General features: G+C 40.0%; 1 protein-coding gene across 1 annotated transcript in view; it reads right to left on the bottom strand.

Annotated features, from left to right (window-relative positions):
- Nlk (nemo like kinase) overlaps positions 1 to 27,093 on the bottom strand; it is a 126,659-nt gene that overhangs the window by 51,933 nt on the left and 47,633 nt on the right. The window contains exon 2 of the mRNA XM_032912846.1: positions 5,484 to 5,613. Coding sequence (XP_032768737.1) covers positions 5,484 to 5,613 — 130 coding nt within the window. The remainder of the gene's footprint in view (positions 1 to 5,483; positions 5,614 to 27,093) is intronic.

Below are 27,093 nucleotides of genomic sequence, written 5' to 3'. Positions count from 1 at the left end.
TGACAAAGTGCTTACACGGTGACCACGCAGCTTAGTTTTGGCTGTTATTTAGCAGTAAAACAATTATGGTGAATAATCTTAAGTCTAAGTATGAAGACAAGAAATTTAACGTTTAGATCTGCGGTAGAGCACTTGACCAGTATGTTGAGCTCCTCCTGGGTGGAGCACTTGGGTTGGTGGAGGTGACAGAAACCTGTTCACTCAGCCAATAAACAAGAGTTTCTATTCTGCCAAGGATGCATTAGGAATGATTAAGAAAGGGGTTGGAGTTGCTGCAAGGCTGCAGGCAGTAGCAGTGGGAAGCAGTAAATGACAGTAGATGGCCTCCACTCTCTCAGGTGGCTGCAGAGCAGAGAGAGCTCACTCTAAACACCTGGCCTTCCCTGGCAAGAGTTTTCTATCTATGTAGCAGAGCAGCCGCAGAGGGCTGTGGCTTGGACGCTGGCCAAAGAAGTTCCTCGCCTTTCCCTTTCCCCTAAACTGCATCAGGGAAGAATCCTTACCGCTAGCTTGGTTTTCACATGAGGTTTTCTGAGGAAGGGGACTGGGATAAGAAGTCTGTCATATAGTAAAGTAGACAAGAAATCTTATTAATCCAGTTGTATTTCAGAGTTGTTTGTCCCTATGATTTTTTTAAAGTACGTATTTTTTAAAGTATGTATTTTTAAAATACATAGGGAATATAACACTCCAATGTACACAACGAAGACAAATTCTTTAATCAAATAAAAGAGTATTATAAAACGAAAAAAAAAAAAAGAAAGAAAGAAAGAAAAAGGGGTTGGAGGGATGGCACAGTGGCTAAGAGCACTGGAAGCTCTCCCAGAGGACCCAGGTTCAATTCCCAGGACCCACGTGGCAGCTCACAACTGTCTGTAACTGTCTGTTCCAGGGGATCCAACACTCTCACACAGACATACATGCAGGCAAAACACCAATGCCCATAAATTAAAAAAATATATATGTTAAAAAAGAATGATTAAGAATGGCTGGATTTCTCATAAGGTAGAAGGACTACATTATTGCTACAGTTTTTGTAACATAAAGTACACAAATTCTAAGAGCATAATTTGATGAATTTTAGGCATTATAGCCACGTAAAAGTTGCCCAGATCAAGAAATTAACCATTTGAACACAGTGCCTTCTCTTTTAGTTTCAACACTCACTTCCATCATCAGAATTCAACCTGCCTACTCAAACCTACGCAAACTGAATAAAAGCTGTATATTCCTCTGTGTACAGCTCTTGAGGAATTTTTTAAAATCAGAGTTTCAAATTGGGTAGGGTGGTATCCTCCTTTAATCCCAGCACTGGGGAGGCAGAGACAGATGGATCTGAGTTCAAGGTTAGCCTGGTTCAGAAAGAGTTCCAGGAAACAAAACAAAGCAAACACATACACCCCAACCTACTCCCCGAAAACGAAAAAATTATACTTTCATTTATTTATTTGGTGTTTATCTGAGAAGAGTAAATGCATGTCAATGGCATGTGTGGGGTCAGGGGTCAACTTATGGGAATCAATCCTCTCCCATCACGTGGGTCCTAGGGACTGAAGTCAGGCTGTGAGGCTTCACGGCAGGCTGAGCCTCCTTGTAGCTGATCTGGTTTCCTTTATTCACATATGCCTGTGAGATTTACTCGTGTTGCTAAGTGGATCAGCTGTTCATTCGTTTCACTGCTGTAGGATATGCCTTTGTATGAAAAGAATGTTTCATCGGGTACTGATTTTCAATTTCCAGTATTGTAAGTTAAGATGTCAGGTCTATTCTTGCATGAGTCTTTTGCTAGATGTATCTGTCTGTCTGTCTGTCTTATAAAGGAAGTTAGGATAATATATTTAGCTTTAGTAGTGACTGCTCATTTCAAAATCAAGGATACTTTCCTGTTAATTCACTGTAAAGGTTGTGTTATTTAACTTTTTCACAGTTAAGTCTATGAAACTGTGTTTACTCTTTTCAATCAGTTTATATGTATTGTGTAAAAGAGAAACCTTAAAGCAAAGTATCTTTGAGCGTGCTAAGCCTACCACGAGTTCTCACCTTTTCTCAATAGTAAGTTAGGCAGTTGCCCCACTCACCCGGAAAGCTATAACATCTATGGACATTTGGGCCTCAGCCCGAAAGACTCCAATTTCTAAGTCTGAAGTGAGGTCTATGAATCTGACCTTCCCAGTTTGTTGTCCGGCACTACTATCTGTGTGGACAGCATGGACTGTCCTGCACTGAAACACTGAAGTAGGTGACCGTGGGCAGGCCTCCCACAACACCGTATCACACTACTTATCAGACTAAGAAAGTCATTAAATTACCTGAAGGGAGAGGCAGGCTCCAAAGCTAATGGAGCCTAGGCACATATATACAATAAATGTTTACCAAATTAGGGAAAAAGAAGTTTGGAGTCAGACAAGATTTTTCACTCTGATCACTGAAATAACTTCAGTAACTCTAAGTCTTTGGTTTCTCTGTAAAGAGGAATTAAAAGTTCTATTTTGAAAAACTTTTATGAAGTAAATGAATTAGTTTACACATGCCTCTAGCATACTTCCTGACGCACATCAACCGTATGCACTAAATAGTTGGTTTTACCTTCTTCAAAAATGAGTCTTGGGGCTGAAGAGTTGGCTCAGTGGTTAAGAGCACTGACTGCTCTTCCAGAGGTCCTGAGTTCAATTCCCACACCCACATGGTGGCTCACAAGTATCTGTACTGAGATCAGATGCTGTCTTTCGGTGTCTGAAGACAGCTGCAGAACTCATATACATAAAATAAATAAATCTTTTTAAAAAATGACAGTCTTTTAAATTTGTTTGTCTGTCTGTTTGAGACAGGGCCTCACTACCCAGCAATGGCTGGTCTAGAGATAGTAGACCAGGCTGGCCTTGAATTCAACAGAGATTTACCTGCCTCTGCCTCCTGAGTACTGAAATGAAAGGTGCGTTCTATACCCAGCTCTTGGATCCTCCATGTGACCTGCTACTGCATTTTCCCCTCAGGACCAATGGTGGCTTAGCTACATCAAATACCAGTTGCCTCTTAAGAAGACTGGCACTCTAGATATACCAAGTTATGTTGGTCCTGTGACGCTTTGGAGATGGATCTGAAGCAACAGCGAAGCTGGGTTACATATAAGTAAGCCAGTGCTATCTCGCCATCTTCATGCCCATTTCAAATATTCCTACAGAAATCACAGGCACTTTTCTGATAGAGCTCAGGAGCTTCAAAAAGTGTGTCTACTTGTCTGTACTATGTAAAATTTCAATTTCTACCACATTCAAAGACTATTATTTCTGCTTTCATCATGACCATTTTTGCAAACAAGAAAACTTAAACCTTCCCCAAAGGCATGTCACTAGAAACTACCAAGAGCCACAGGGTGCACCCAGCTCTGCTCTCAGCTGCCTCTTGCAAGTCCCATCAGAACTGGCTGAACTGGTGCGGCTTTCTCAAGTCTGCTGCTTTTCTTGCACTACTCACTTTGGCGCTTGACATCTCTAGAACTTAATGACTTTATAGATGTGGGTTGTGAGCAAAGACAAACAGAAGCTTGTGATATCACAGTTGTTTTTTCTTAAAAAGTCAGATCTTCAGTAAGTGAACTTCTGAAGTCTCCTTTGAAATAAATGTTTCTTTATCATAGATACTGTACAGCAGGAAAGGGATACTGTACAGCAGGTCTGCACCCTGACGCTGGGGTGGTCCTAGGGTAAGTTAGGAAATAAGGAACTTAGGGAGCATTAAACATCATTCTAACTTACACTTCCAAAATCTAGGAATCTTGATTTATAAAGTTAAAACCAGCAACTTGAATGTTATTTTGAAACTTACTCAAATATACACCAGTGCTAAAGCAGTTTGGGGGGACAGAAGGAAGTATTTCCCCAGTGCTGGGAACTGGACTCAAGGCCTTGCACACATGGAAGTGCTCTACCGTGAGTTATAGACTCCTATTAGTCCAGCAACACTTTTTGAAAAAAAATTTTTAAATGTAATTCATGTCTATAATTCTAGCCCTCAGATGTTGAGGCAGGAGGACTGTCATAAGTGTGAGGCCAGCCTATGCTAGAGTGAGACCCTATCTTGAAAGAAAGAAGGAAAGAGAGGAGGAGAGGAGAGGAGAGGAGGGATTTCATGGATACTCAGCAAGTCAAAACCTGTCAAGCCAAGCAGCTTCCAGGGAGCCGCACAGAGTATGATAGTTTTAGTTTAACCAAATAAGCTTAAGCACATTTCTTTCTTAAGGTGAGAATGGGATTTTGGCTGATGTTAAGGTTTCTGTGTAATCAAGTACACGGACTCACAAGAAATCTTTTTTGATAGAGTTTTAATTACAACAATTAAAATAGTTAAGTACTATGTGAAGAGTGAGGCAGTTCTTTTCACACGAAAACAAAACAGTTCAATACTAACAAATTCCAAGTAAAGTCTCCCTGAATCTGCACGTAACTCAGGGTCAGCTGAGATGAGGTCTTCCAAAGCACAATAAGCCTCTTTCCCTCTGAGTCTCCGTATCGCTACACAGCCGTAAACAGACTAGCTCCATCTTATCCTTCAGGACTGTCCTGTCTTCAGATGAGAAATAGCTTTTCCTACATCCTAACCTAAACATTAAAGGATAAAAACAAAAGCACTTAAAATCAAGGGCCAATGATTCCTTAACTTAAATTATTCATATAAAATTATGCTTTTATTTTTGTGTTGAATATTGGAATTATTCCTCAACTAAATATCAACATTTGTTTTGTTTCATTTAATCTTAATTTGTTAGTTTATAAATCTCTAACCCACTTAAATCTGCTCATGGTTCATTCCCAGAAAGAGTCTAATTTGTTCAGTCCTGGATATGGTTTCTTTCTAACCTATTTCCCCTACAAATATGTTCCTTTCTTGGGAGGTGGGGGTGTAAATTTAGTAGCTTAAATTCTTGGAATCAAAAAGACATCCCAAGCCAGGTGTGGGGAGCACTCGGAGGCAGAAGTAGGGGGATCTCTAGGAATCTGAGTTCCAGGACAGCCAGAACTACATAGAGCAACTCTATCTCAAAACCAAAAACAACAACAGAGTATGCCCAGCAATTCCAAGCCGGCCTGGAAGTTAACACATGTGATGTTTTCTAGTCTGGGCTCTAATTATATGTAAATCATAATTGTGGAGTGTAATTAATTTTTAAAACCTTCAAGTCAAATTTTGCAATAGTGGACTCTGAGGTAAAGAATGTACTGTGAAGCTGTAGACTATTGATCTCAATAGTGAAAACGTAAGACTCCTGAGAGGTATAAGGAGAAACTATAAAAAGAAAGGACAACAAGAAAGGGAACATTACTTAGAATCTGTTGTGACCCCAGCAGCAAAGACATGCTGCTGCTTTTCAGAGCTTGGCATAAACTACAGCTGAATCCCATCCCCCCCAAACTCCCTGCTGTTCTTAACTAAGTCAGTCAGGTAGGTCTAGAAAACAGTTTCCCCCAAACACCAATTTCACTTACATTATCATGTTTAAAAAAACACAACATCTTCAATTCCCGGAAGACTCTTTTGCAAGAGACCAGATTCTGGAAGACGTTGGGCATCTTTTTGAGTGCTACTCTCTTTCCATCTCTTGGATCTGTTACTGACCTAAAGAAGCAATATTTGGGGGGGAAAGGAAGGGAAAAAGAGAAATCAATTCTAAACCTTAGTCTCCAATGTTTCAGAGATCATGACAAATATTTTGTATCTTAAACTGCTCAATATCATATCCACATAATAATGCTGTTTAGGCTTCAGTGTGCAAGACGACAAGAGTCCATACAAAGAGAATGTCTAGCTACCCAATTCAATTATCATGTTCTTAAAGGAAACCTTATCTGAAGCCAAACTCGGTGACACTGGCTTGCAATCCTAGCATTTAATATGAGGCTGAGGCAGGAGTTTGAGGGAGACCATACCTCAAAGAGCTCATAAATTCTCTTTCCCTTCTCCGCCCTCTCTCCCTCCCTCCTTCCCTCACACACATATCTACCAATCCTCTAAAGGATCACTTAATCCACCTGAGGTCGGAAAATCATTAGTAAAGCTGTTTTGAAGACTGGGGAAAGCAACAACATGGTCAAATAAAAATCCTGTCACATTTTATTTTCAGAACCATTTTCAACATTGAAGAGATATTCGAATACAGTTTATGTAAATTGATCTCTCGTGCAGATGGATACAGGTGTAGCTACTACAGTGATGTTCCCTTCCTCTGAGGTCTCAATGTTAGCTTGGGGACCCTCTGGGTCCGCAATGGGAATGCTCTTTGCTTCCAAGCTCTTGTTGCATGATTCATGGTTACAGCCTCCTTGACAGCTCAGCATTCCCTTTCACCTCAGTCTTCTAACCCCCTGCATCACCAAGTTCCTGCACTGTATATTTCCTCATTTTTGAAACAGTTCCGTGAAATTCCTGACTATCCAATCCATACAGATTAAACCAAGTGCTTTAAGTCATTAACTGGCCATTTGGTAACAGATATGCATGAGCCATGGCTCCTGTCTGGCCTCGCTCACCCAGTTGATCACTTTTAGTTCTTGCTCTCATCACCTCTCTTAGACTTAGGTCATTTAAAACTGAGACCCATGTGCCATCTGGTCCTTTATCCAAGTTACTAATTAAATCTTAAAGAATAGGACTGAGAGCTGCTCTGAGCAGGGGATACAGCACCGGAAACCATATATGGGACTCACAGCCAATCATGATCTTAGGTACAGTTATCTGATTAATCATCCATTCAATTAACTATAACCACTCAACTTTCTTATCCTGGTTATATAAAAATCAAACCACCACCAAATTCTGCCTTCCTGAAAAGGAAGCATCTCTGTTGTCTGGGTCTCACACCTAAGTCCTTCCTCTTAGTGACCCTACTAAGTGTTGGTGAGACTTTCAAGGATGCAGACTAGTATTTGTAAACAAGAGCACTGCTCAATTCTGATGACTGAAAATTTGGTAAAACAAGAATTATCTCTTTTTAGTTTTTTTTTCTAAACAGCGTCTCATGATATAGGCCAGCCTGGCAGTGATCCTCTTGCCTCAGTCCCCTAAGTGCTGGGATGACTGGTATGCACCATGCAAAAGCTGTTTTAGACTTTTAGTCCTGGAGATCAAACCCAGAGTCTTGTGCATACCAAACAGGAGCTCTTCCACCAAGCTATGTCTCTCGCCTGAGTTTCCATAGCGTGAAGTATACATAGCTAAATTAGTCCAGGAATTGAGATCAGAGATTGTTGCACAAGAGATAAAAGAACAAAATCTACACTACCACTTAAAAAAATCCACATAAAGTCTGAAAGTCAAGTGGAAGAACTCAAGTGTAAGTTACAGTTGGACTAGTAACTGAAGGCCCCTTTCTCTGGTTTAATATAGTACCTCTATCCAGTACGAGATGAAAATGGCAATAAAGTAGGAGGGAAGAAAATGTTGGATCAAACTTTGTATTCGCGTCTGTTCAGGCTCCTTTAGGCTAGAACAGTTACTTATGCCTTTGTGCTGTTGCCACTTTTGAGAATACAGGTCAGCCACTTTGCAAATTGTCCCTCAATGTGTTTTTTTCTGGTGTTTTCTCATTAGAGTCAGATTGTACACTGATGACAAAGCCTTCCTTTGGGAGACACCATATTAGGAGGCGTGAGGCAATGCTTCCAGGCACTGCACAGAGGGGTCTCCCAGGCAAAGTTCCTACTCCTCATCAGACACTGATTTTCCGCATGCAATGATAATTTTTACCCAAGTCAATTGTTATTATGATGGTTGCCAAGTAGTATTTTGATAGTTTTAGGATCTTTAGCAGCCCAGCTCAGTAAATACTAGTTTAGAAATGGATAACAAGGGCTTCACATAGTTTTTCCTAGCCCGACTTGCTCTACTAGTAGTCATCCCGTTGTGATAAGTAAGCTGCTCTCCAGGGAACCCACACTGTAAACACATAGGCTCAAGGTCACTACTTATGTAAGTTTTAAGGTAAAGTTCACACAGCAGCAGCATTTTACTCTGTTATTCATGAAGAAGTCAGCCAAGTCTGTGGCTGGTAACAATTTAACTCTGACTAATGTGAATGGCAGTGCAAGATTCATGCCATGTTGAGTTTGTTCTCTTAACTAGAGGTAGCAGAAGCTTCCCTTCAGAAGAAACAGTAAAGCACAGGCAACCGTGGAACAGAACTGGGGAAGATCAGCACAGGGACTCCTTTATTTGACCTGCTATTCAAAGGGCTTGCTGCAACTTAGCTTTTCTGCGTGGCAATGCCCTGGCTCCTCCAGCTGCGCCTGTTAATGAGGCTCCACAGCTACAGAGATAACAGACACTTATGGCACCTGTTTTATTTTGGGGAAAAGGGAGCCATTTTTAGAACTATAATTCACAAAGTAGTCAGTTATTTTCCATGCTAAATACTAGAGGTCACAAGTGGTGCACTTGGTTGACTTCCTAAAAGCACTCCTGCTATATTAACATGAAGAACTTCCTAAGTTTTAAGTCAGTATTTGATGCATTTATTCACTCATTTCTTCCTTCTCGCCCTCTCTCCTTCCTTTCACTTAGCCCAGGGTCACTTTGAAATAAGATACTCTTAATCCAAGGAACCTGGACATTGCCATACAACTGCTTCAATCACAGACAAATGCAAAAGCTGGAAGGAACCAAGATATCTACCCTGAAGATATGTTTCTGGGTACCTTGAATTTGCTAAGTAGTGGGGGGTGACCTAGAACTCCTGATCCTCTGCCCTCTGAGTACAGGTGTATGGCATCAACCTGGCTTATGTGGTACTGAGGAATTGAACTCATCGCCTTGTGCATGCTAGGCAAGAACTCTATCAATGGAGCTATATCACAAATCCAATACTTGATCTTAAGAGAACCATGATAAAAACTAGAAGGCTGCGAGAAAGAACCATCCTTTGCATCTGCCCAAATCCTATCAATCCTTCCCTGCACTTAGGGCACAGTTCAACTGTTTTTTAGGATATCAGAGGAACCCACAAGCCCATTTTAAGAGTTTGTCAAAAGAGTACAACCACAATGCAGGAGGCTTTTTAGATCCAAGATGGTCACTTTGAAATAAAGTACTCTTACTCCAGGGAACCTGGACATTGTCACACATCTGCTTCAGCACAGACAAAACCAACAGCTAGAAGGAACCAGGATGAAGCTCATCCCTGGAGATGCTTTCCTGACACCAAACGCCTATTCCAACATTGTTAAGGCAGTGAACACAGTTAAAACTGCTGCTTAAAATACCACTGAACAGGTTGGCAGGGATCCCCAAGAAACTTACGTTCCTCATTTTTATGTGAAAACCTTTTTTATCTAGCACTCTTAATCTTTCTGATACAGGTTTTTACCCACTCATATCAAATAATTTATAATTAAAACACTTCAACTTGGATCAACAGAACAAAGTCCTTCTAATTCTACTCATGCTACACTGTCATTGCCAATTGGCTAGGTTTTGCTCCCTACACAATAAGTCTGTCAACTGCACCAACACAGCTTACATTCCCCCAACAGAATCTCTTTACATAACTCTAAACATTTAGATTACTGCTTTCACATTCATTTTGAAATTTATTTAGGGATTATTTTTACATATTAGCTGGATTAAGTCAACTTGAGAAAATAGGCATCTATGAGGCAAAATTTGAAAAATCTAGAATGTGTGTTTTATTCTAGTATTTGTTATATGTTCAATGACACAAGAAGCATAAGAAGTCAAGATTTATTCTTCCGTCCCACTGTACTTCTTATCAGAATTCCAACAGTTGAGCTTGTACACTGTGATAATGTACAGAGCTCTGTTAGTGTGAGGACTAAGCCCTTCTCAGCTTCCTGCCCATCTCAACAACAAAAAAGGCTTCATATTTTCCTTAGAGTATTGAAATCGGAGTTAGCTATTATATACCTAAGAAAATAACCTCTTTCCTGTTATTAAAAGACAAGTAATGATCACCTAAATTATCAATTTATACTACAAGGGAAAGGTCTTTTATGATGTCTAAGCCAAGGCAGTGAAAATGTTCATCCCTTACCACATCTTCCAGATATTATTGATTAGAAAAAGCAGACATCTACCTTTAAATGACAGAGTTCAAAGTGAACTAAAATATCCTGTCACTCCGTGTTTAAGTAAATGGCACCGGACTTCTCTGATCTATAGTGAAACACCCAAGAGTACTGATAAGGGATGGGCAACTCATCCTGTCCGACTGTTGTAATATATTCAGACACGTTTACTAGTAAGACCTTACAAAACATAAGGCAAACAAGACAAACCACACCATATGTGGAAGTCGGAGGACAGCTTGCAGGAGTCAGTTCTTTCCTTCCACTGTGTGGCTCTGGGTATCAAACCCAGGTCTTCAGGCCTGACACAATAGCGTTTACCTGCTGGTCTGTCTAGCTGGCCTAGCACCTTGCTTTTTCAACACTTCTTTAGTCCCCAGCCAATAATGCTGAATAAGTTAAACTATAACCAAGAACAATTTTACATTAATTCCTGAGGTCTGAAGAATATTCTATTGTTTTTTTTTTTTTTTTTTTTTTTTTTTTTTTTTTTTTTTCGAGCTGGGGACCGAACCCAGGGCCTTGCGCCTCCTAGGTAAGCACTCTACCGCTGAGCTAAATCCCCAGCCCCTATTCTATTGTTTTTAAGATCATAAATTAGTTCCATCCCTATTGCATATGTTTTATGTGCAGTCACTGTCAAGTGTCTTTGTGAGGAGTCTGTCACGTCTAAGAAGTTTTCATGGCCTGTTAGTCACTGTCCTCTCTTAGAAACAGACCTATGAATATTACATGGGCAGGAAACCAGTTGCAGTGAGGGGAAGGTTTCTGACAAAGCCACCGTGGAAAATAATTCATATCTTTAGTGTGCATTTCAACACCTGTGGGTAAGACAGAGGTCACAACAGGCCATTAAAATCAAGAGCGTGTCACATAAAAACACACTTGCTTTTAATCCCTTGGATGGCTTCCTAAAGCTAGGTGTTTAATAATACTTTGGAATAAAAAATACAAAAAAAGAAAAAAACAAAACCATTAAAAGACTTGGGCAATTCTTGTACATTAGGCTTATAAAGGCAGAAAGTATTACACACAAAAAGTAGTATTACCGTGGCAGATTCATAGTGGGTTGGGGATGTACCTCACTAGAAGAGTGCAGCACAGGCACATGATGGCTCAGTCCTCAGCACAAGACAACAGACAAACTCATTTCAAAATAAAAAGTAAGAAAAAACTAGGGCTATATATAGCTAAGTAGTAGACAACTTTCCTGGGATGTATGCGGCCCTAGGCTCAAGCTCTAGAACCATTAAAAGTATACAAAGAAAGAACAGTATCAGGGAAAACATTCTCCATACAAAGAATAGTCATCAAGCAATAAGTTACATGGTATAATTTTGGCATTAGTATAGACAATAAAACGAACATATGACTTACAAGAGGGTCCTTAACCCTTGTCTACCAGGATGGTAGCAGTGGTCTACCTGCAGCCCTATCACTGGAGGTGGAAGCAAGAACAAGAGTTCAGAGCCAGCGTCAGCTGCACCATCAGCTGATACAGCCTGAGATTTCACGAGGTGTCTCAAACAACAACAAAAATCAGACAAGCACCATGGTTCATACCTGATTTCCCATCACTTAGGAGGCTGAGGCATCAGGACTTCAGTCCCAGGCCAGCCAGGGCTACTGCACACGGCTCTCTAGGATTGGGAAACAGGGAAGCCAGGCCAGTTACGAAGTTACTGTCTCCTGACATCAAGGCTGTCCAGCTTCACGCTCTATAGAGCTAAGGCTAACTCTGCACCTTATACCTTGTCCACTGGCTCAGGTTCCAATAGGGAGGTTTTAGGAGAGCCTGCGAGAACGAAGAAACTTGTTCCTTCCCATTTGGCTTCCTATCTGTTTTGTTCTGTAATGGCATCCAGCACCACCTTTCACTCTGGGCATTGGTGGCTTCTGATAGCAGCAGTTAAGTCCAGTGTACAGGTTCTGATTCTTCTATAACTAACTACATTGCATCTTCCATCCTAGACACCAACACTAACAAATTCCCCTCAAATGGCAGTACTCCCACTGCCTGGGTTTATAAATTTTAATACATCTAAGTTCTTGCCTGCATTGTCCCAGGTGGAAGGCAGACACTTCTGTGGTATCTTAGTGTTCTCTTCTGGCCTGTTTAATTACCTAGTTGACAACTTTATAACTAATTAGCACTTGTCCATGTTAAACTCTGTTCAAATACCTGGTTGTTCCTTCTCCTGACTGGACCCTCATCGTCTATGGCATTATCTACTAAAGATGAGTCTCCCTGCTGACAGTACATAATAAAAAGCAATGCACATGTATGATAAACACATATGTAAATGCCCATAGCAAACTTTGTACCATCCTTAAAAGTGAAAATTAAGTGAAAAATTTAAATACCCACAAACAATAGAACAAATAAAACCACTGAACATTCATACAAAAAATACTCTACACTCATTAAAAGAAGTACTGCTACAGGCAGCAACATAAATCACAATTTTGAAAAAAGGAACTGTACTGTAAGGCTTCATTTCCATAATATTAAAAACATGAGTTAAAGTTGAACTTTTTTTTTTTTTTTTTTTTTTTTTTTTTTTTTTTTGAGCTGGGGACCAACAGGGCCTTGAAGCGCTCTACCACTGAGCTAAATCCCCAACCCCATAAAGCTGAACTTTAATGCTCAGTGATATATATTTGGGAAACATAAACTTAAGAAAGGAAGGGGTTGGGGTTGGGGATTCAGCTCAGTGGTAGAGTGCTTGCCTAGCAAGCGCAAGGCCCTGGGTTCGGTCCCCAGCTCCGAAAAAAAGAAAAAAAAAAAAAAAGAAAAAAAAAAAAGAAAGGAAGGGGGTCTCCTGTGGGCATCACTCGCAGATCCCTGTACCTTAAGTTACTGTAATAGACCTGAGCCTACTTACTGTACTCATTAGATGGGAGAGGAGATAATGAATTCCAGCTGCAGGCTTGGTTTGGTTTGAACAGGCTGTCAGCTCAAACTGACTCTTAGCATACGAAAGGTGTGGCTCTCCCCATCTCCCAGAAGCTGAGATTACAGGTGTGCCAGTAGTGGGCTTGCACGTGCACTAACCCTAAAAGCTCATTTGCTTAGTGACCACTTGATGGGGAAATACTTCTAGCACCATGCCGGTGTGTATGTAGTTAACTCTGGGTAAAATGGATTAGCTTTTAAATTGTAAACAATTGTTAGCTAGATGGAGTTTCTGATTGTGGTATCTAAGTAGAGCCAACATGTCCAGGTTAGTTTCCCTGTTTGGCTGTCACACAGGAAAGTGCCCAGGGCAGAAATGCCGACCTAGGGTCTCCAAGGTACCAGTGCTGGTTTGTCAAGCAGAGTTGACTTCCTTTTTCCTGCATGTAGCATCATCAGTGCCTTCAGAATCCAGGTGAAGTCATCAGATCCCCTGGAACCTGCCACGTGGGGGCTATGAATTGAACCAAGGCCCTACAGAAGTGTAACCAGTGCTCTTAACCACTGAGCCATCTCATCTCCCCAGGCCCCAAACTTTTAAACCTATAAATATCAATGAAGTCTTGTTCTCTTGGAAAAAAACAAAACAAAACAAAAACGCAAGGAAGGGGTTACCACAAAAAGTTAGGATGGTGGGTACTCTGGAGGGAGGGGGTGGTAGGAGAACACAGCGGTGTTCTGGTGCTGGAAAGTTTCACCTGCGTGGGTAGCTACAGAAGTCTGCACTTACTATAAACCATCAAAGCCCAGCCCTACCTGTTCTTCTGTACATGTGTTACTATGTAACCAAAAAATAAACTTTTTGAAAAAAGATTTAACTATGCAGTTCTGGCTAGCATGAAACCTACATAGATCAATCAGGCTGGCCTTGAACTTAGAAACCATCAGCCTCTGCCTCCCTAGTGCTGGGATTAATGGTTTGTGCCAGCACACCTGGTCTAGTTTTAAAATTTTAAAAAGGACTTACTCATTTTCGTTTTATGTTTATGATTTTTTCCTGTATATATGTATGTATTTATGTATGTAGGTAGGTCATGTGCATGCCTGGTGTCCACAGAAGCCAAAAAAAGAGTGCTGGGTCCCCTGGAGTTTGTAAGTTGCCACATAGGTATGAGGAACCAAACTTGGGCACTTACAAGAGGACCACTTACTTGTTAGGCCATTTCCCTTGCCCTACCCCCACCCTTTTTTTGAGATAGAATCTCACGATGTCATACTGGCTGGTCTGGAAAACTCACCATGTAGATAGATTAGGCTAGCACATAATGCACAGAGTCACCTGCCTCTGCCTTCCAAGTGCTGAGATTACAGGCGTGTGCCACCACTTGACTAAAAAGCTCTTGAAACAAACTGCAAAGTTTAATTTCATAGCAAAACCAAACCAAACCAAAACAACAACAAAAAGCATTTTAGCTTGAAATATGCATAATGAGTAATTTTTTTAAAAAAATGATGATCTTGTCCATTATTTTCCTCACATACACATATATCCACATCAGCAGGATCGATTTGTTACTTTTCTTCCTATGCTGAAGATTCATTCTGAAAGGAGGGTTAAATTGTATCATTTCTAGTGTTTTGGTAAAATTTCAAAGGAAATTCTTGCTTAAAAATTTTTTGCTTGCTTAAAAAAATAAATTTTCTTCATCATTACACAAGCACATGCTATTAAAAAGCATTCCACAGGAGAGAGCTGTCAGCAGAATTTAAGAGTACAGTCCCACCAAGATCTAATCACACTCTTCCAACTTCCTCCATTGTGAACGAAACAAAATGCTGAAGCAGCTACAATGTATAGATGTGCTTCAGGTTTTTAATTAGTTAGCCTGTTAAAAATAACAAAACAAAAAATACTGTCAAGGCGAGAGGCAAGACCTCCAGCTGTGGCAAACTGAAGAGGTCAGCAAATTCTCTGCTGAGAACAAGTATAAAGCATGACAATAGGGGAAAAACCTTGTCCGGGCTCTAGAAAATGGCCAGCACCAAGTGACAAATGTACAAGTATTTATGAAGAATTACTGAATGTAAGAAAGAACAGCAGGGGTCGGAGGCTTTGTGGGGCTGCTCCAGTCACCTCCACAGAAGTTAACGAGCTACCCGAGCAGGGTGGATGGCAAAAGCCACTTTTCTATCCAAAGGCCCTAAGGCGATTTTAAGAGAGGTGGAGAACACTCGCTGGGCTGGGGGCACAAAGGCACCAAGTACCATTGAGGAAGGGCAGAGACGGCTCGCATCTCTGTCAGCCAAACCTGCAAAGTCAACAAAGATGTCTTGCCTTCTTATCTCTACGCATCTCTGGAGGACTGGAGACTAAGTATGTGCTCAAAGGACACTAGAGAAGGCCCAAACTCTCCACATACACCAGGCCGACTCCAAGCCTCCTACACGAGGAAAAAAAAGAAAGCACTAAGCCCATACTGAGACCCAAAGAAAGTAGTAATCATGGACTGAGAGCTGGCTCAGCAGTTTGGAGCACTTGTTCTAGCAGAGGAATCAGGTTCAATTCCCAACATACTTATGGGGGCTCACAATTATCTGAAACTCCAATGTCAAAGATGTACTAGGTGCTTTTAAACAGTGACACAACTGTGAAAGACCATGTGACCTTTAAAGTTGTATTAAATGAAGTCTGCATTATGACATGGTCACAAGCTTGTTGGGGCCAGGAGGTAAAATGTGGTTGTTTGAATGAAAATGGCCCCCACAGACTCATGTTTGGATACTTGGTCCCCAATTGATAGAACTGTTTGGGAAGGGTTAGAAGTGGGGCCTTGTTGAAGGAGAGGTGTCATCAGAATGAGTTTTCAGGTCCCAGTTAGCTCTCTCTGCCTTGTACTTGTGGATCAGATGTAAAAGTGTGGTACATTTACATAACAAAAAATATTAGTCACCTATCAAGAAAAATCGAATTGTGAGATCTTCAGGAAAACGATGGAGCTGGAAACAATCATGACCAAATGACAACTTTGCTTTTCCTTTCATGTGGATGTTATATGTGTGCTACGACACTAATAACCACAAAGCTAGGTTCCTATGAGAGACCAGGAGGTGGAGAGGGAATCCCACAAGGAAGTAGAAATAGATTATAGGTTATAGAGAATCAAAGGAGAATATAGTATAGGGGGATTAAATGGAGAAAGCAATGAGAGGACAGGGTAAAGGAAGAGTTATGGGAGGAAATAACACTAAAGTCTTTTCTAAAAGCCCTATGAAAATCTACTACCACAGAAGCTTCCTAAACTATATACATATATGAAGGAATTGAGAGTCACAATATGAGGAAACAATGCCCCAACTAGACATCCTATGCCACCCAAGTAAGACCTCTAAGACCAGAAACGGGTTACATCTTGTTGAATCATCGGCCAAAGGTGTCCCATAGACCCCCAGGCCCAAACACTACAGGCCATTGCTAATACCTGGTTACTCTCCATAACCTGATGCTAAGGCCCTATTACTCAAGACCAGCATTCACGGTACGGGAAGGTATTTTGCACTGTATCATCCAGTTGGGGGTCTCTGTGTTAATTACCACCGACTGCAAGAAGCTTCTCTGACGAGTGCTGAATGACAGATGCACTGATACTGATCTATGGGTACAACAACATGGCGTTACAAAGGTTCTTAGCCACTTTAGCAGTTTTAACTGCAGGTTTCATCTCATGGCGTGGGCTTTAACTACAAAGTTGTTGGTTACTCCCATAACATCTGTGCCACTGTTGCACCAATATAACTTGCAAGCACATCACCATTGTGGGGGGCAGGGTTTGTGTGATACTGATTACTTTTCTCCTCTGGTAGTGTGGAAAATGCCTTCTGGTGTCGTAAACACCAGTCAGTAAGCATGAAGCTTTAGTTAGGCACCAGACCAATTTCTTCACGTTCGATAACGTAGGTAAGTTGTATCTTCTGGAGGATTTTCGTGTTGGCATAAGATACCTACTTGTGGCAAGAGCAGTACTTACACTCTAAGTGCTGAGCTGTCTCTCCAGCCTCTGAGCAAAGTAACTATTAATAGCAGACATCTAGAGATGATTAAAAATTAATACAAGCCATTTCTACTTTGATGGCTTATTAAAAAAGTTCAAGTTTTTAAAAAATGAAGAGGATGGGAAGAAAGAAAAACTAAAAATGCAAAAGACAATGTGAAACAAAACTTCAGTATAATTAATTGTCTTAAAGATTCATAACCTGAGACATGCAATTAAAAAGGAAAGGGGAGGGGATTGGGGATTTAGCTCAGTGGTAGAGCATTTGCCTAGCAAGCGCAAGGCCCTGGGTTCAGTCCCTAGCTCCAAAAAAAAAAAAAAAAAAAAAAAAAAAAAAAAGAAAGGGGAAGAGGCAGGGGGTAGACTAGATGGGCATGTAAGCATGTACTTGTGATCCCAGCATTCAGGAGGCCAACGCAGAAGGGCAGAGAATTCGGGTTACATACCAAGGCCCTGTTTTAATCAACAAAGGCAAAAAAGCAAAGACAGTTAAATCTTTTTAACAGATAAAAATGCTCATCTACATGATGTCTAAAGAGTCACTTTAAACATAAAAACAGGTAAAAGTTAAATGAAAACAAAAAAATATACAAAGTAAAAAAACAAGCCTAAGACAAGAATACTTATATTAAAATCAGTTGAAATAGACATCAAGAGAAAGTTTACAGTGGAAATAAAGCTATTTTATATACATAAAAAGGTAGTACATGAGAAAGACCTTAGGGTTTATTATAGCATTATCATGTCCTCAGTTGTCAATGAGGACAATTTAACGTATTTTCCTCCTATATGCCTTTTATTTAGTTACTTATTTTGACCCCTATTATAATGGCTAGATATCCTAGCATACATAGCTGTCAAAAATAATTATACTATATATCTAAAAATAAGTCCTATTGTATGTAAATAAAGGCTAATTAAAACAAGATTTATTTATTTATTTTATGTATATGAGTACACTGTAGCTATCTTCAGACACACCAGAAGAGGGCATCAGATCCATTACAGATGCTTGTGAGCCACCACGTGGTTGCTGGGATTTGAACTCAGGACCTCTGGAAGAGCAATCAGTGCTCTTAACCACTGAGCCATCACTTCAGCCCAATAAAGGCTAATTTTAAGAAAAGGCATACATGAGGAAAACAAAAGAAATAGTTCTCTGTTCTTTTAATAAAAGAAATAAAATTGAAACTATGAGCTATTTTCTCATGGACTTAGAAAATGTATTCTGATGATGGAAGGTGTTAATTAGCACGACATTTTTAGAGTAATTTGGCACTGTAGATCTAGATCTTTAAAAAGTGAGTGGACCTTATGACCTAGCACTTCTATTTCTGGGAAGTCTAATTACAGAAACAATCGAATCAAGTGAGACATAGGCAAGAGTGGCATTGAAAAGCTTTGTCTAGTTGTGATGAATAGAGGGAAGAACCTTGCGTGCCCAAATTAATGTTTGCTTAAATAACAAGATATCTATCATTAACATGTATGTGTCCTTACTGAGGAGTGAGGATGTTAAGCTGTGTCAACTAGTAAAGCGGACCTTACATGCAAAGAGGGAAGGAGTGTGCCTGCTTTAAGTCCTGGTGAATTTTAACCTGGAACAGTGTCTGCAATCCCAGCACTAAAGAGGCTGAGCACAACTGCTCCTCTCCTTTCTACTCTGGGGAGCTACAAGTAATTACCATGATAGCATCCAGACTTACTACTAGAAGAAAATTCTTAATTCCTGCCCCTACTAGCCTACTATGAACACACGAGGCTATACATTTCTGCTTATTTCATATGATAACTGATGGAGAGTCTACATACTGAGATTCCATCTCAAAAACAAAAAAATGATTTAAAGACTTTAGTCAATGTTATTCAAATGAACACATTTGATTTCAAGAGCACTCTGACCAACAAACTAAGTTGCTTCAGTAAGTTACTTGGTTTACCCTCAAACAGATCTGAGTAAAAGGCTATGTGTATACTTTTTTAATATCAGGGTTATCTATCTATGAAAGGAAATGTTACAGTGGTAGAACCAGTCATTTCTACTTCTAAGGTCGATTAATTAATCTATTAAAAATCAGTTAATATCTCTGAAAATTATAGAATTAGAAAGTACAAAATGTCAAAAATCAAACATTCTCAACTAGCATAGGGGAGTTGTAAAACAGCTCCCTGGCTGAAGGGTGGGGACAGGATCCTTATATAAAACCTTGGGGTTGGGGGAAGAGGCTGAATTTAAATGCAGAGAATTAATTAGCCATTTAATCCCAGCACTCAAGAGGGAGATACAGGAGGATCTCTGAGTTTCAGACCAACGTGGTCTATAGAGCAAGTTCCTGGGTGGCTAGGGCTATACAGAGAAACTCTGTTTATAAAAAACAACAAAAACCAAAACAGAACAAAACAAAATCAAATATGGTGTTAAATACAGAGAGCCAGCCATGGCTTACTCTTGTAATTCCATCACTCAGGAAGCTGAGTGAAGACTGCTTCCAGTTGGCTCAAGTCAGTCTGGACTACACAGTAAATTCCAGGCCAACTTGGGAAGACAAATAAATAAGAAAATAAATTAAAAAAACAAACAAACAAACAAAACCCCCCCCAACAACAACAACAAAAAAACAAGTGACAGTCACTATGAAACAAAAATAAAAATTCAATCGGTCAAGGAAATAGAGGCAAAAAACCACACATGACAAATGATCAATTCTCAATGGCTTTCTAGCTGCTAAAAATTTAAAGCCAATTATCTTCTTTGAACTACTAAAAATATATGTGTACCTGTCATTATAGTCATATCAGTTATACTCCTGTAGCTTTTTTTTAAAAATTTATTTATTATATATGAGTACACTGTAGCTGTCTTCAGACACACCACAAGAGGGCATTGGATCTCGTTACAGATGGTTGTGAGCCACCATGTGGTTGCTGGGATTTGAACTCAGGACCTCTGGAAGAGCAGCCAGTGCTCTTAACCACTGAGCCATCTCTCCAGCCCTTCTGTAGCTTTTGTATTAATTTCAGGTAGAAAAAAGTTATCAGCTATTCAATGCAAAAACAAACAAACAAACAAACAAACAAAAACTGTCCTGCTTACTTTAAAACAGACACCACCAGACTCAGGAATCTGAAACCAGGAATCCAGAAATAAATCATCCAGTAAAGATAAGTTATTTATATAAGTGAAATACAACTAAGGTTTTCCTTAACTATAACTAACCAATATTCCCTATAATTTAGTTTGCACAACTCAATTAAGAAAATAAATATTCAAAATGCATATAAGTTTTTTAAGTATAAAGATTTGAATTTTATTTGCCCGTTGATAAATAAACTAAGTTAGCTATATACAAACAAGAAAAGATAAAACTCATTTATTAAACTTTCTTAAATAAAAACTATTTAGGAACATGGTCATTTACATATATGGTCAGTTATAAACTGTAGCATAATCTAAAGTTTTTCCTCGTCAGAAAGTAAGCCCTCTGCTCTACGAATTTGCTTGGCAGTTACGTGCGTGAGTTATGTGGTAAGAATAATCTGCAGGATGGGTGCTCTGTTTTGTTCAAACATGACACAGTTTAACAGGAGCAGGGGCAAGGGCAGGCTCATCCTGCTACTGTGTCTCTACAGCAACTGCTAGGAGAAGGGGACGTCTGTATTTTATAACAGAAAAGACAGCATTTTCATCTGCCAGTTGGCCAGAGATTTCTTCAACCATTTTCCTGACTAGACCCATATGTAAAAGATTCATTAGGGCTCATTTCTTTTCTTTTCAACATTTTAAGTTTTGTATGTGTTTGAGTGCACACATACATGGCAGAGCACACATGTGAGACCAGAGGGCAACTTGGCAAGAACTGGTTCTCTCTTTTCATCTTATGTTCTGGGGATCAACTCAGGTTATCAGGTTTTGCAGCGAGTGCCTTTACTTGTTGAGCCATCATGCCAGTCAGAGGCCTCATTTCTTTATTGAGGAAAAATGTTAAACATACATGCAACGTGCACACGCATGTGTGTGCAGGGTCTGTAGAGGCCAGAAGAGGGTGTCAGATCTCCTGGAACTAGAGTTATAGAAGGTTGTAAACTGCCAGGTGAGTGATGGGAATTAAACTTTTGTCCTCTGGAAAAGCAATCCATGATCTTAACCACTGAGCCATCTCTCTATAGAGATGGACTTTTGACAGATTTATCAGTGGCTCAATAAAAGTCCCCCCAACCCCCACCACAGACAAGGTTTCTCTGTGTAACAACCCTGGCTGTCCTTGAACTCACAAAGATCTGCCTGCCTCTACCTCCTGAGTGCTGAGATTTAAGGCATGGGCTACTATACACAGCTAAATGTTCCCCTTTTGATGCTCAGACTCCCGTTAAAGATCCTGTATCTTTCTCAACCCAAATATAAATAGCAGACATGTAACCTCCTTTAATATTTCCTTTATTATAACCTCTAAGTTCCAGAAATCTGAGGCAATATTGAAGTATCGAAAAATATGTAAGAAAATTTCCTAAAAAAGAAAAAACCCAAAAAAACAACCCCCCCCCAAAAAAAACCCCTCAAGTCTACCCAATGAGTTAGTTACAGAATAGTTCTTCAAGGTTCAGTCCCTTCTGTGTTCTCGGCTTAATCATGGTAGCCGAGACTAAAGGTAAAAAGATTTACCATTCCAAAAACCCTCTTCAAAAGTCAGCCCCTATTTCACCGACACCCACTTGCTGTGTAAACCACATTTGCCTGAAATGTTACCACTTAATGGATTTTTCCAAACTAAGTATATCTTTGACCTATACAAGAACACCTGTACTGAAGTTTCTGGAATGTCATTATTTAATAAAGCACAGGACATTTGGAACCCATGAATTCTCCATTCTTGTGGGGAAGGGAATGCATGGAGGAGGAAGAGAAATGGAGGAGAAAGCAAATATGGCCAAAACAAACATGTGTATATGAAAATGTCACAGTGAGGCTCATTAGTCTGTGTAATTAATAGAACTGAATAATTGTGATTATAGAGTAAGGTAAAACCTTATTTAAGCCTCAAAAAAACAAAAACAAAAAACAAAAAACAACAAACCAATGCTATTCTGGCTTTATGATTTAACCTAGGTGCAACATAGACCCAAGATAAGAGGACAGAAACACACTTCAGGACTTAAGGAGAAAGACAGTTCTTCTATTTCTGCCAGCTATTTTAGAAAATCCTAGAATACTTAAAGTGAGTGTCTCAACACCATCTGGCCATACTGCTGATGTAATTCTAAAGAGCAACTTTAAAGACTTATGCATACTTTCCTTTGTAAAAGCAGATATATTAAAAGTATGCCAGAGTCATTGTGGTAGCACAAACCTTTAATCCCAGCACCCACAAAGCAGAGGTAGGCAGACTTCTAAGTTCTGGGCCAGCCTGGGATACATGGTGAGATCCTGTCTCCTACTCCACAACCAAATAAAATAAACTTATATCGAGCAATCCTGGGCACGACAGGAAGGGTGATAAAACAAAATATTCATTCCAACTACATATTTTTTTTAATTATAGGAATTTAGATTTAAAAGATATATATCTTGATCAAGAAGTGAATTCTACTCATGCCATGCTTTATTTTTTTAAAATTAAGAAAAAATATTATTTTAGCTAGGTATGGTTAGACACTCCTTTAATCCCTGCACTAGGGAGGCAAAGGCAAGCGCATTTGTGTGAGTTCAAAGCTAGCCTGGTCCACATAGTGAGTTCCAGGACAGACAGAGCTGCATAGTTAAGGCCCTAGCTTGGGGGGTTGCGGGGGTGGGGGGAAGCAAAAATAAAGATAAAAAAAAAACCATTATCTTCTGTGTATGGGTGTTTTGCCTGCCTGTACATCTGGCCTGTACCATGTGCATGCCTGGTACCCATGGAGGCCAGAAGAGGGATTGGATCCCTGGGACTGGAATATGGGAAGTTGTGAGCCTCCATGTGGGTGCTAGGAAAAGAGCCCTGGTCCTCTAGAAGAGCAGCCACTGCGCTTAACCGCTAAGCCAACTCTCTAGCCCTGCAATTTGATTCATAACAAAGGCCCTGACAATAGCAGTATGTATGTATGTATGTATGTATGTATGTATGTATGTATGTATGTATGTATGTATGTATGTGTGTGTGTGTGTGTGTATATATATATATGCAGTACAGCATGAAGTACTGGGACTCTTGTCTTTATAAGCAGAAGCTAGAGACATACCATCTTTTCTTATGAGATCTAAATTCCTTCTAAAATGATGTTATGTGACTTACAGTTTGAGAAAGTTAAAAAAAAAAAAAAAAAGGTGGGGTGGGACAGGAAATAATTCCAACTCACAAAGCTGTTAATCCTGGGTTACAAATGGAAGGCGCCTGACCATACTGCCATGATTTTCAGTGAACTCTTCCCCAGGGTCCAGACCACTATGCAAATTGACTTCTTCATAGCTAGAGGAGCACTGCACTTTCAAGAGGAAATGGGAAGGAGCTACGGCAGATCTAAAACGGAGGTGCAGCAGTAGCATGTGTAACATTAGCTAACACTGTGTATAATCCCAGTCTTGTTCCATGAAGAAAGCGTCTTTTCCTGGCACTTCTAATTTCCACTTTACTCTGCCAGTACACGTATCACATTCTCCATCACCCCCCCCAAAAGACTAGAACTAAACCCAGGAGCCAGTGGGGCGACCCCATTCTACCTTGGGCAAAGAAGAGTTGTAAGGATGTGGATGGTGCTTCTTGGTACATGGAGTCAATGACACACAGAAAAATTAACACAATTTGCAAATAAAGGAAACAAGAATCTAGGTAATATCCAAGTTTTTCATTTCAGTGTGCCTAAGGCTAACTATATCCACCCTGAAGTCTGATGGTGTGAGTTAAGAGCTTATGCTGATGGTCTTCATAGAAGGACCAACTTTCACATTCACCCTCACCTTCACCAGCACAAAAACGAGCTTTCTTGTCTTCATTCCCCTGCCCTCAGATTATAAACAATGAAAGAAATTCTTGCTTTAAGGTTCCCAAAAGGAAAATAATCAGACTCACAAACTATTTGGTTTTGCTCCGAAAATCACAAAGTTCTGAAAAATTACAACTCTTCAGGAACCTCACTTCATATGAATAAGAACAAGGCATTTCATTTTAATCTCTTCTTGGGAGTGTTGTATGTGTGGTACATGTATGTGAAGGTCAGAGGAAGACACATGTAACCCATGGCCAGCCTTTTACACAGGTGCTAGAGATTTCAGTCCGACCGCACAGTAAGGTCTCATAGCCACTAAAGACCTTCTCAGCCTAGGCAAGGCCCTTTGTGTTCAAAAGATCGCTTGATGAAAATACAATTAGCACTGGTAAAATCTGTGAATCAATCATATGCTAGGAAGCAGGAATCTTTGTTTTCAACTGTTCTATCAACCTCTCTACAGAAATGCTTGGATGAAATGCCAACATGTTACAATGCAGATCATATCCTGGTTTATGCAGTCTGACAGCAGACTAAGGCTTGACATAATGTTCATTAATTATTAACACTAGCAGGAACCATTAAAATGTCCAGTACAACGATAATAAATTTGCTGAAGAAATGAAATAAATGGATGATGGGGACCTTTAATGTGCAATTTTCATGGCAAGGATTGTTACCTTCATTTTCAAATTGGAAAACTGATGCACAAAGAAGTTAACAAACTTGCCCTGGATCCCAGAGAAATGACACTGACTAGAGGTTCAGTCAGCCTACTGGCCTCAACAGCAAGTGTCCTTGGTATTAGAGGTCAGTTCCTCCCTAATGGTCAAGTTCTATGCGCAGCAGTCACATAGTTTTCCAAGGACTTTTATGGGCCTCCAACCACCATCCCATTACCAGATAAACTGTGATCCTCTTGGGAGGCCCGGGCAGTAAGTTAAAGGAACAGACATGGAGAATACAGAGAGGCATTAGTGGAGACATCCACAAAAGCTCTAGCTTTAGGAATTCTGTTACACACAGATCAGACTACTTTGGAAGCACGCAATTATGGTTCATCAAGTACGTGTGCCTTTCCAGACAAGCATCTGATGAATATTTACAATCTCAGCATTAGGAAGCTGTAACAGGAGGATCATAAATTAGAGGCCAGCATAGGCAACATACTGGGCTATGTTTGAAGGAAAAAACAAAGAGCATATATACTTCAGACTCAGAACTATACTTAAGAGATCAAATGTATCAATTTTTATAACCTGTGCTCAAAAGAATATTTCAGTTTGTTTTATTAAGATACATCCTCACCAACTTCCTTACTTTGCTGGGGGAAATCTAGTTTAGAAAAAGTTTAAAAAGGTAACAACAACAACGACAGCGAGCCACTCAGTTTCTTACCTGCATCTACAAGAAGGCGAGATACCTGGTGTGTTTTATTTCACTCACTAGCATCTCCTAACCACTTATTACACAATAGTGTTTATTAAAAAGGTAACTTTAATAAGTTAAACCTAATTAGAAAACAGAAAATTATAAAACATAATTTATTAAAGTGAGGGTGGAATATCCTATTAAAATTCCTATAACATTGCTCTAAAAATTATAGTTTTCAAATTAAAAACAATATGTCTACGTGAGCATGTCTGTGTATGGATATGCACATGTGAGTACTGGTGCCTATGGCTGCCCGCAGTGTCAGGTGTCCAAGGGGCTGGAGAGTTACGGGTCATTAGGAGCTGGCTGTGTGGGTGCTCAGAACCCAATATAGGCACTCTGCAAACACCGCACATGATAAGCCAGCTCTCTAGTCCCCAATACTTATGCTTTAAGGGCGCGGCCCAGGGCTTCCTAAAGAAAAATCAAGACCAAAAATGGAAGAACTGTCACTTTTAAGTTAACTGCTCTAGATCTGTGTGCTTTATTTATTTTGTTTTTGTACTCTTTGCCTTTTTCATCTAAATCCACTTTTATTTGTTATAAAGAAATATGTGTACTAATACATGATTACAGCCCTAGCACTCTTTTTAAAAAGGCAAAAAAAATCACAAGTTCAAGGCCAGTTTGGTAGATACATTGGAACCCTGTCTTAAAAAACAAACACCAAAGGGCCCAGAGGCTGGGGATACAGCGAGCTCAGTGGTAGGGAATTTATTTAGGAAGCATGAGGCTTAGGGTTCAATCTCCAGTAGAGCTGAAAGGGGCAAGAGAAAGCTTAGCCTGATGGTGGAATTTCACACTTATAATCTTAGCACCTGGGAGGCTAAAGTAGGGGATCACCCAGAAGAAAATTAGAGAAGCGGGGTGATGGTGACAAAAACATCTTGAGAGGTGAGCCTGTAACCCTGCACTTGCAAGATGTAACCCAAGGCCAGCCTGAGCTACAAAACACCCTGACTCACACAAACAAATGACAAAAGAAACATACACATGCACAAATAAAGACAAAGGGGGCTGGCTTGAAGTCTAGTTGTGGAGCACTTGTGAACATGAGCAAGACCCTGGCTCGGCTCAGCACTGGAGGGAAAGAAAAAGAAGAGAAAGAAACGTGTGCACATGGTTTCCAAAACTGCTAACGTTTTAAATAACATATTTCAATGACCCAATTTTTTGGGAGTTGGGGGGATTATCACTACTCTTTCCATACCCTCATTTATCTCCGCTTCTTTTTTCCTATGAGTAACACACCAATCTTAATGCAGTGAGAATGGAATTATGGGTCCAAAAACAAGTCAGTGCTTCCAGGGCTATTTACTCTGTCCCATTAGGAATGGGAAGAAGAGGCTAAGTGCCACCTAGCAGCAATCCAAAAAGGTCGTGTCCTTTGGCAGCACATGTAAGAAAAACCTGTATATTGTCAGCTCTAATGATCTCTGGGTCTTTCTGGTTCAACAGGGGCACCTACTTGGCAATATTTCAAAAGATGATAAAATGAACTTCAGAATACAGAAGCAAGCTGGTTGTCAAAAGAAAAAAAAAAGTGACAAGCTTTTTCCTTTCCTCCTTCTTTCTTTCTTTCTTTCTTTCTTTCTTTCTTTCTTTCTTTCTTTCTTTCTTTTTCTTTCTTTTGTAAGATCTATAACAAGTGTGTTGGTAAGAAGAGAGTGGCACTGCCAGTAGA

Source organism: Rattus rattus, chromosome 9 (genome assembly GCF_011064425.1).
Source record: "Rattus rattus isolate New Zealand chromosome 9, Rrattus_CSIRO_v1, whole genome shotgun sequence".
Lineage (NCBI taxonomy): Eukaryota > Metazoa > Chordata > Mammalia > Rodentia > Muridae > Rattus > Rattus rattus.
Note: the sequence above shows the minus strand (reverse complement) of the source record. Positions and strands in the feature narration are given on the sequence as shown.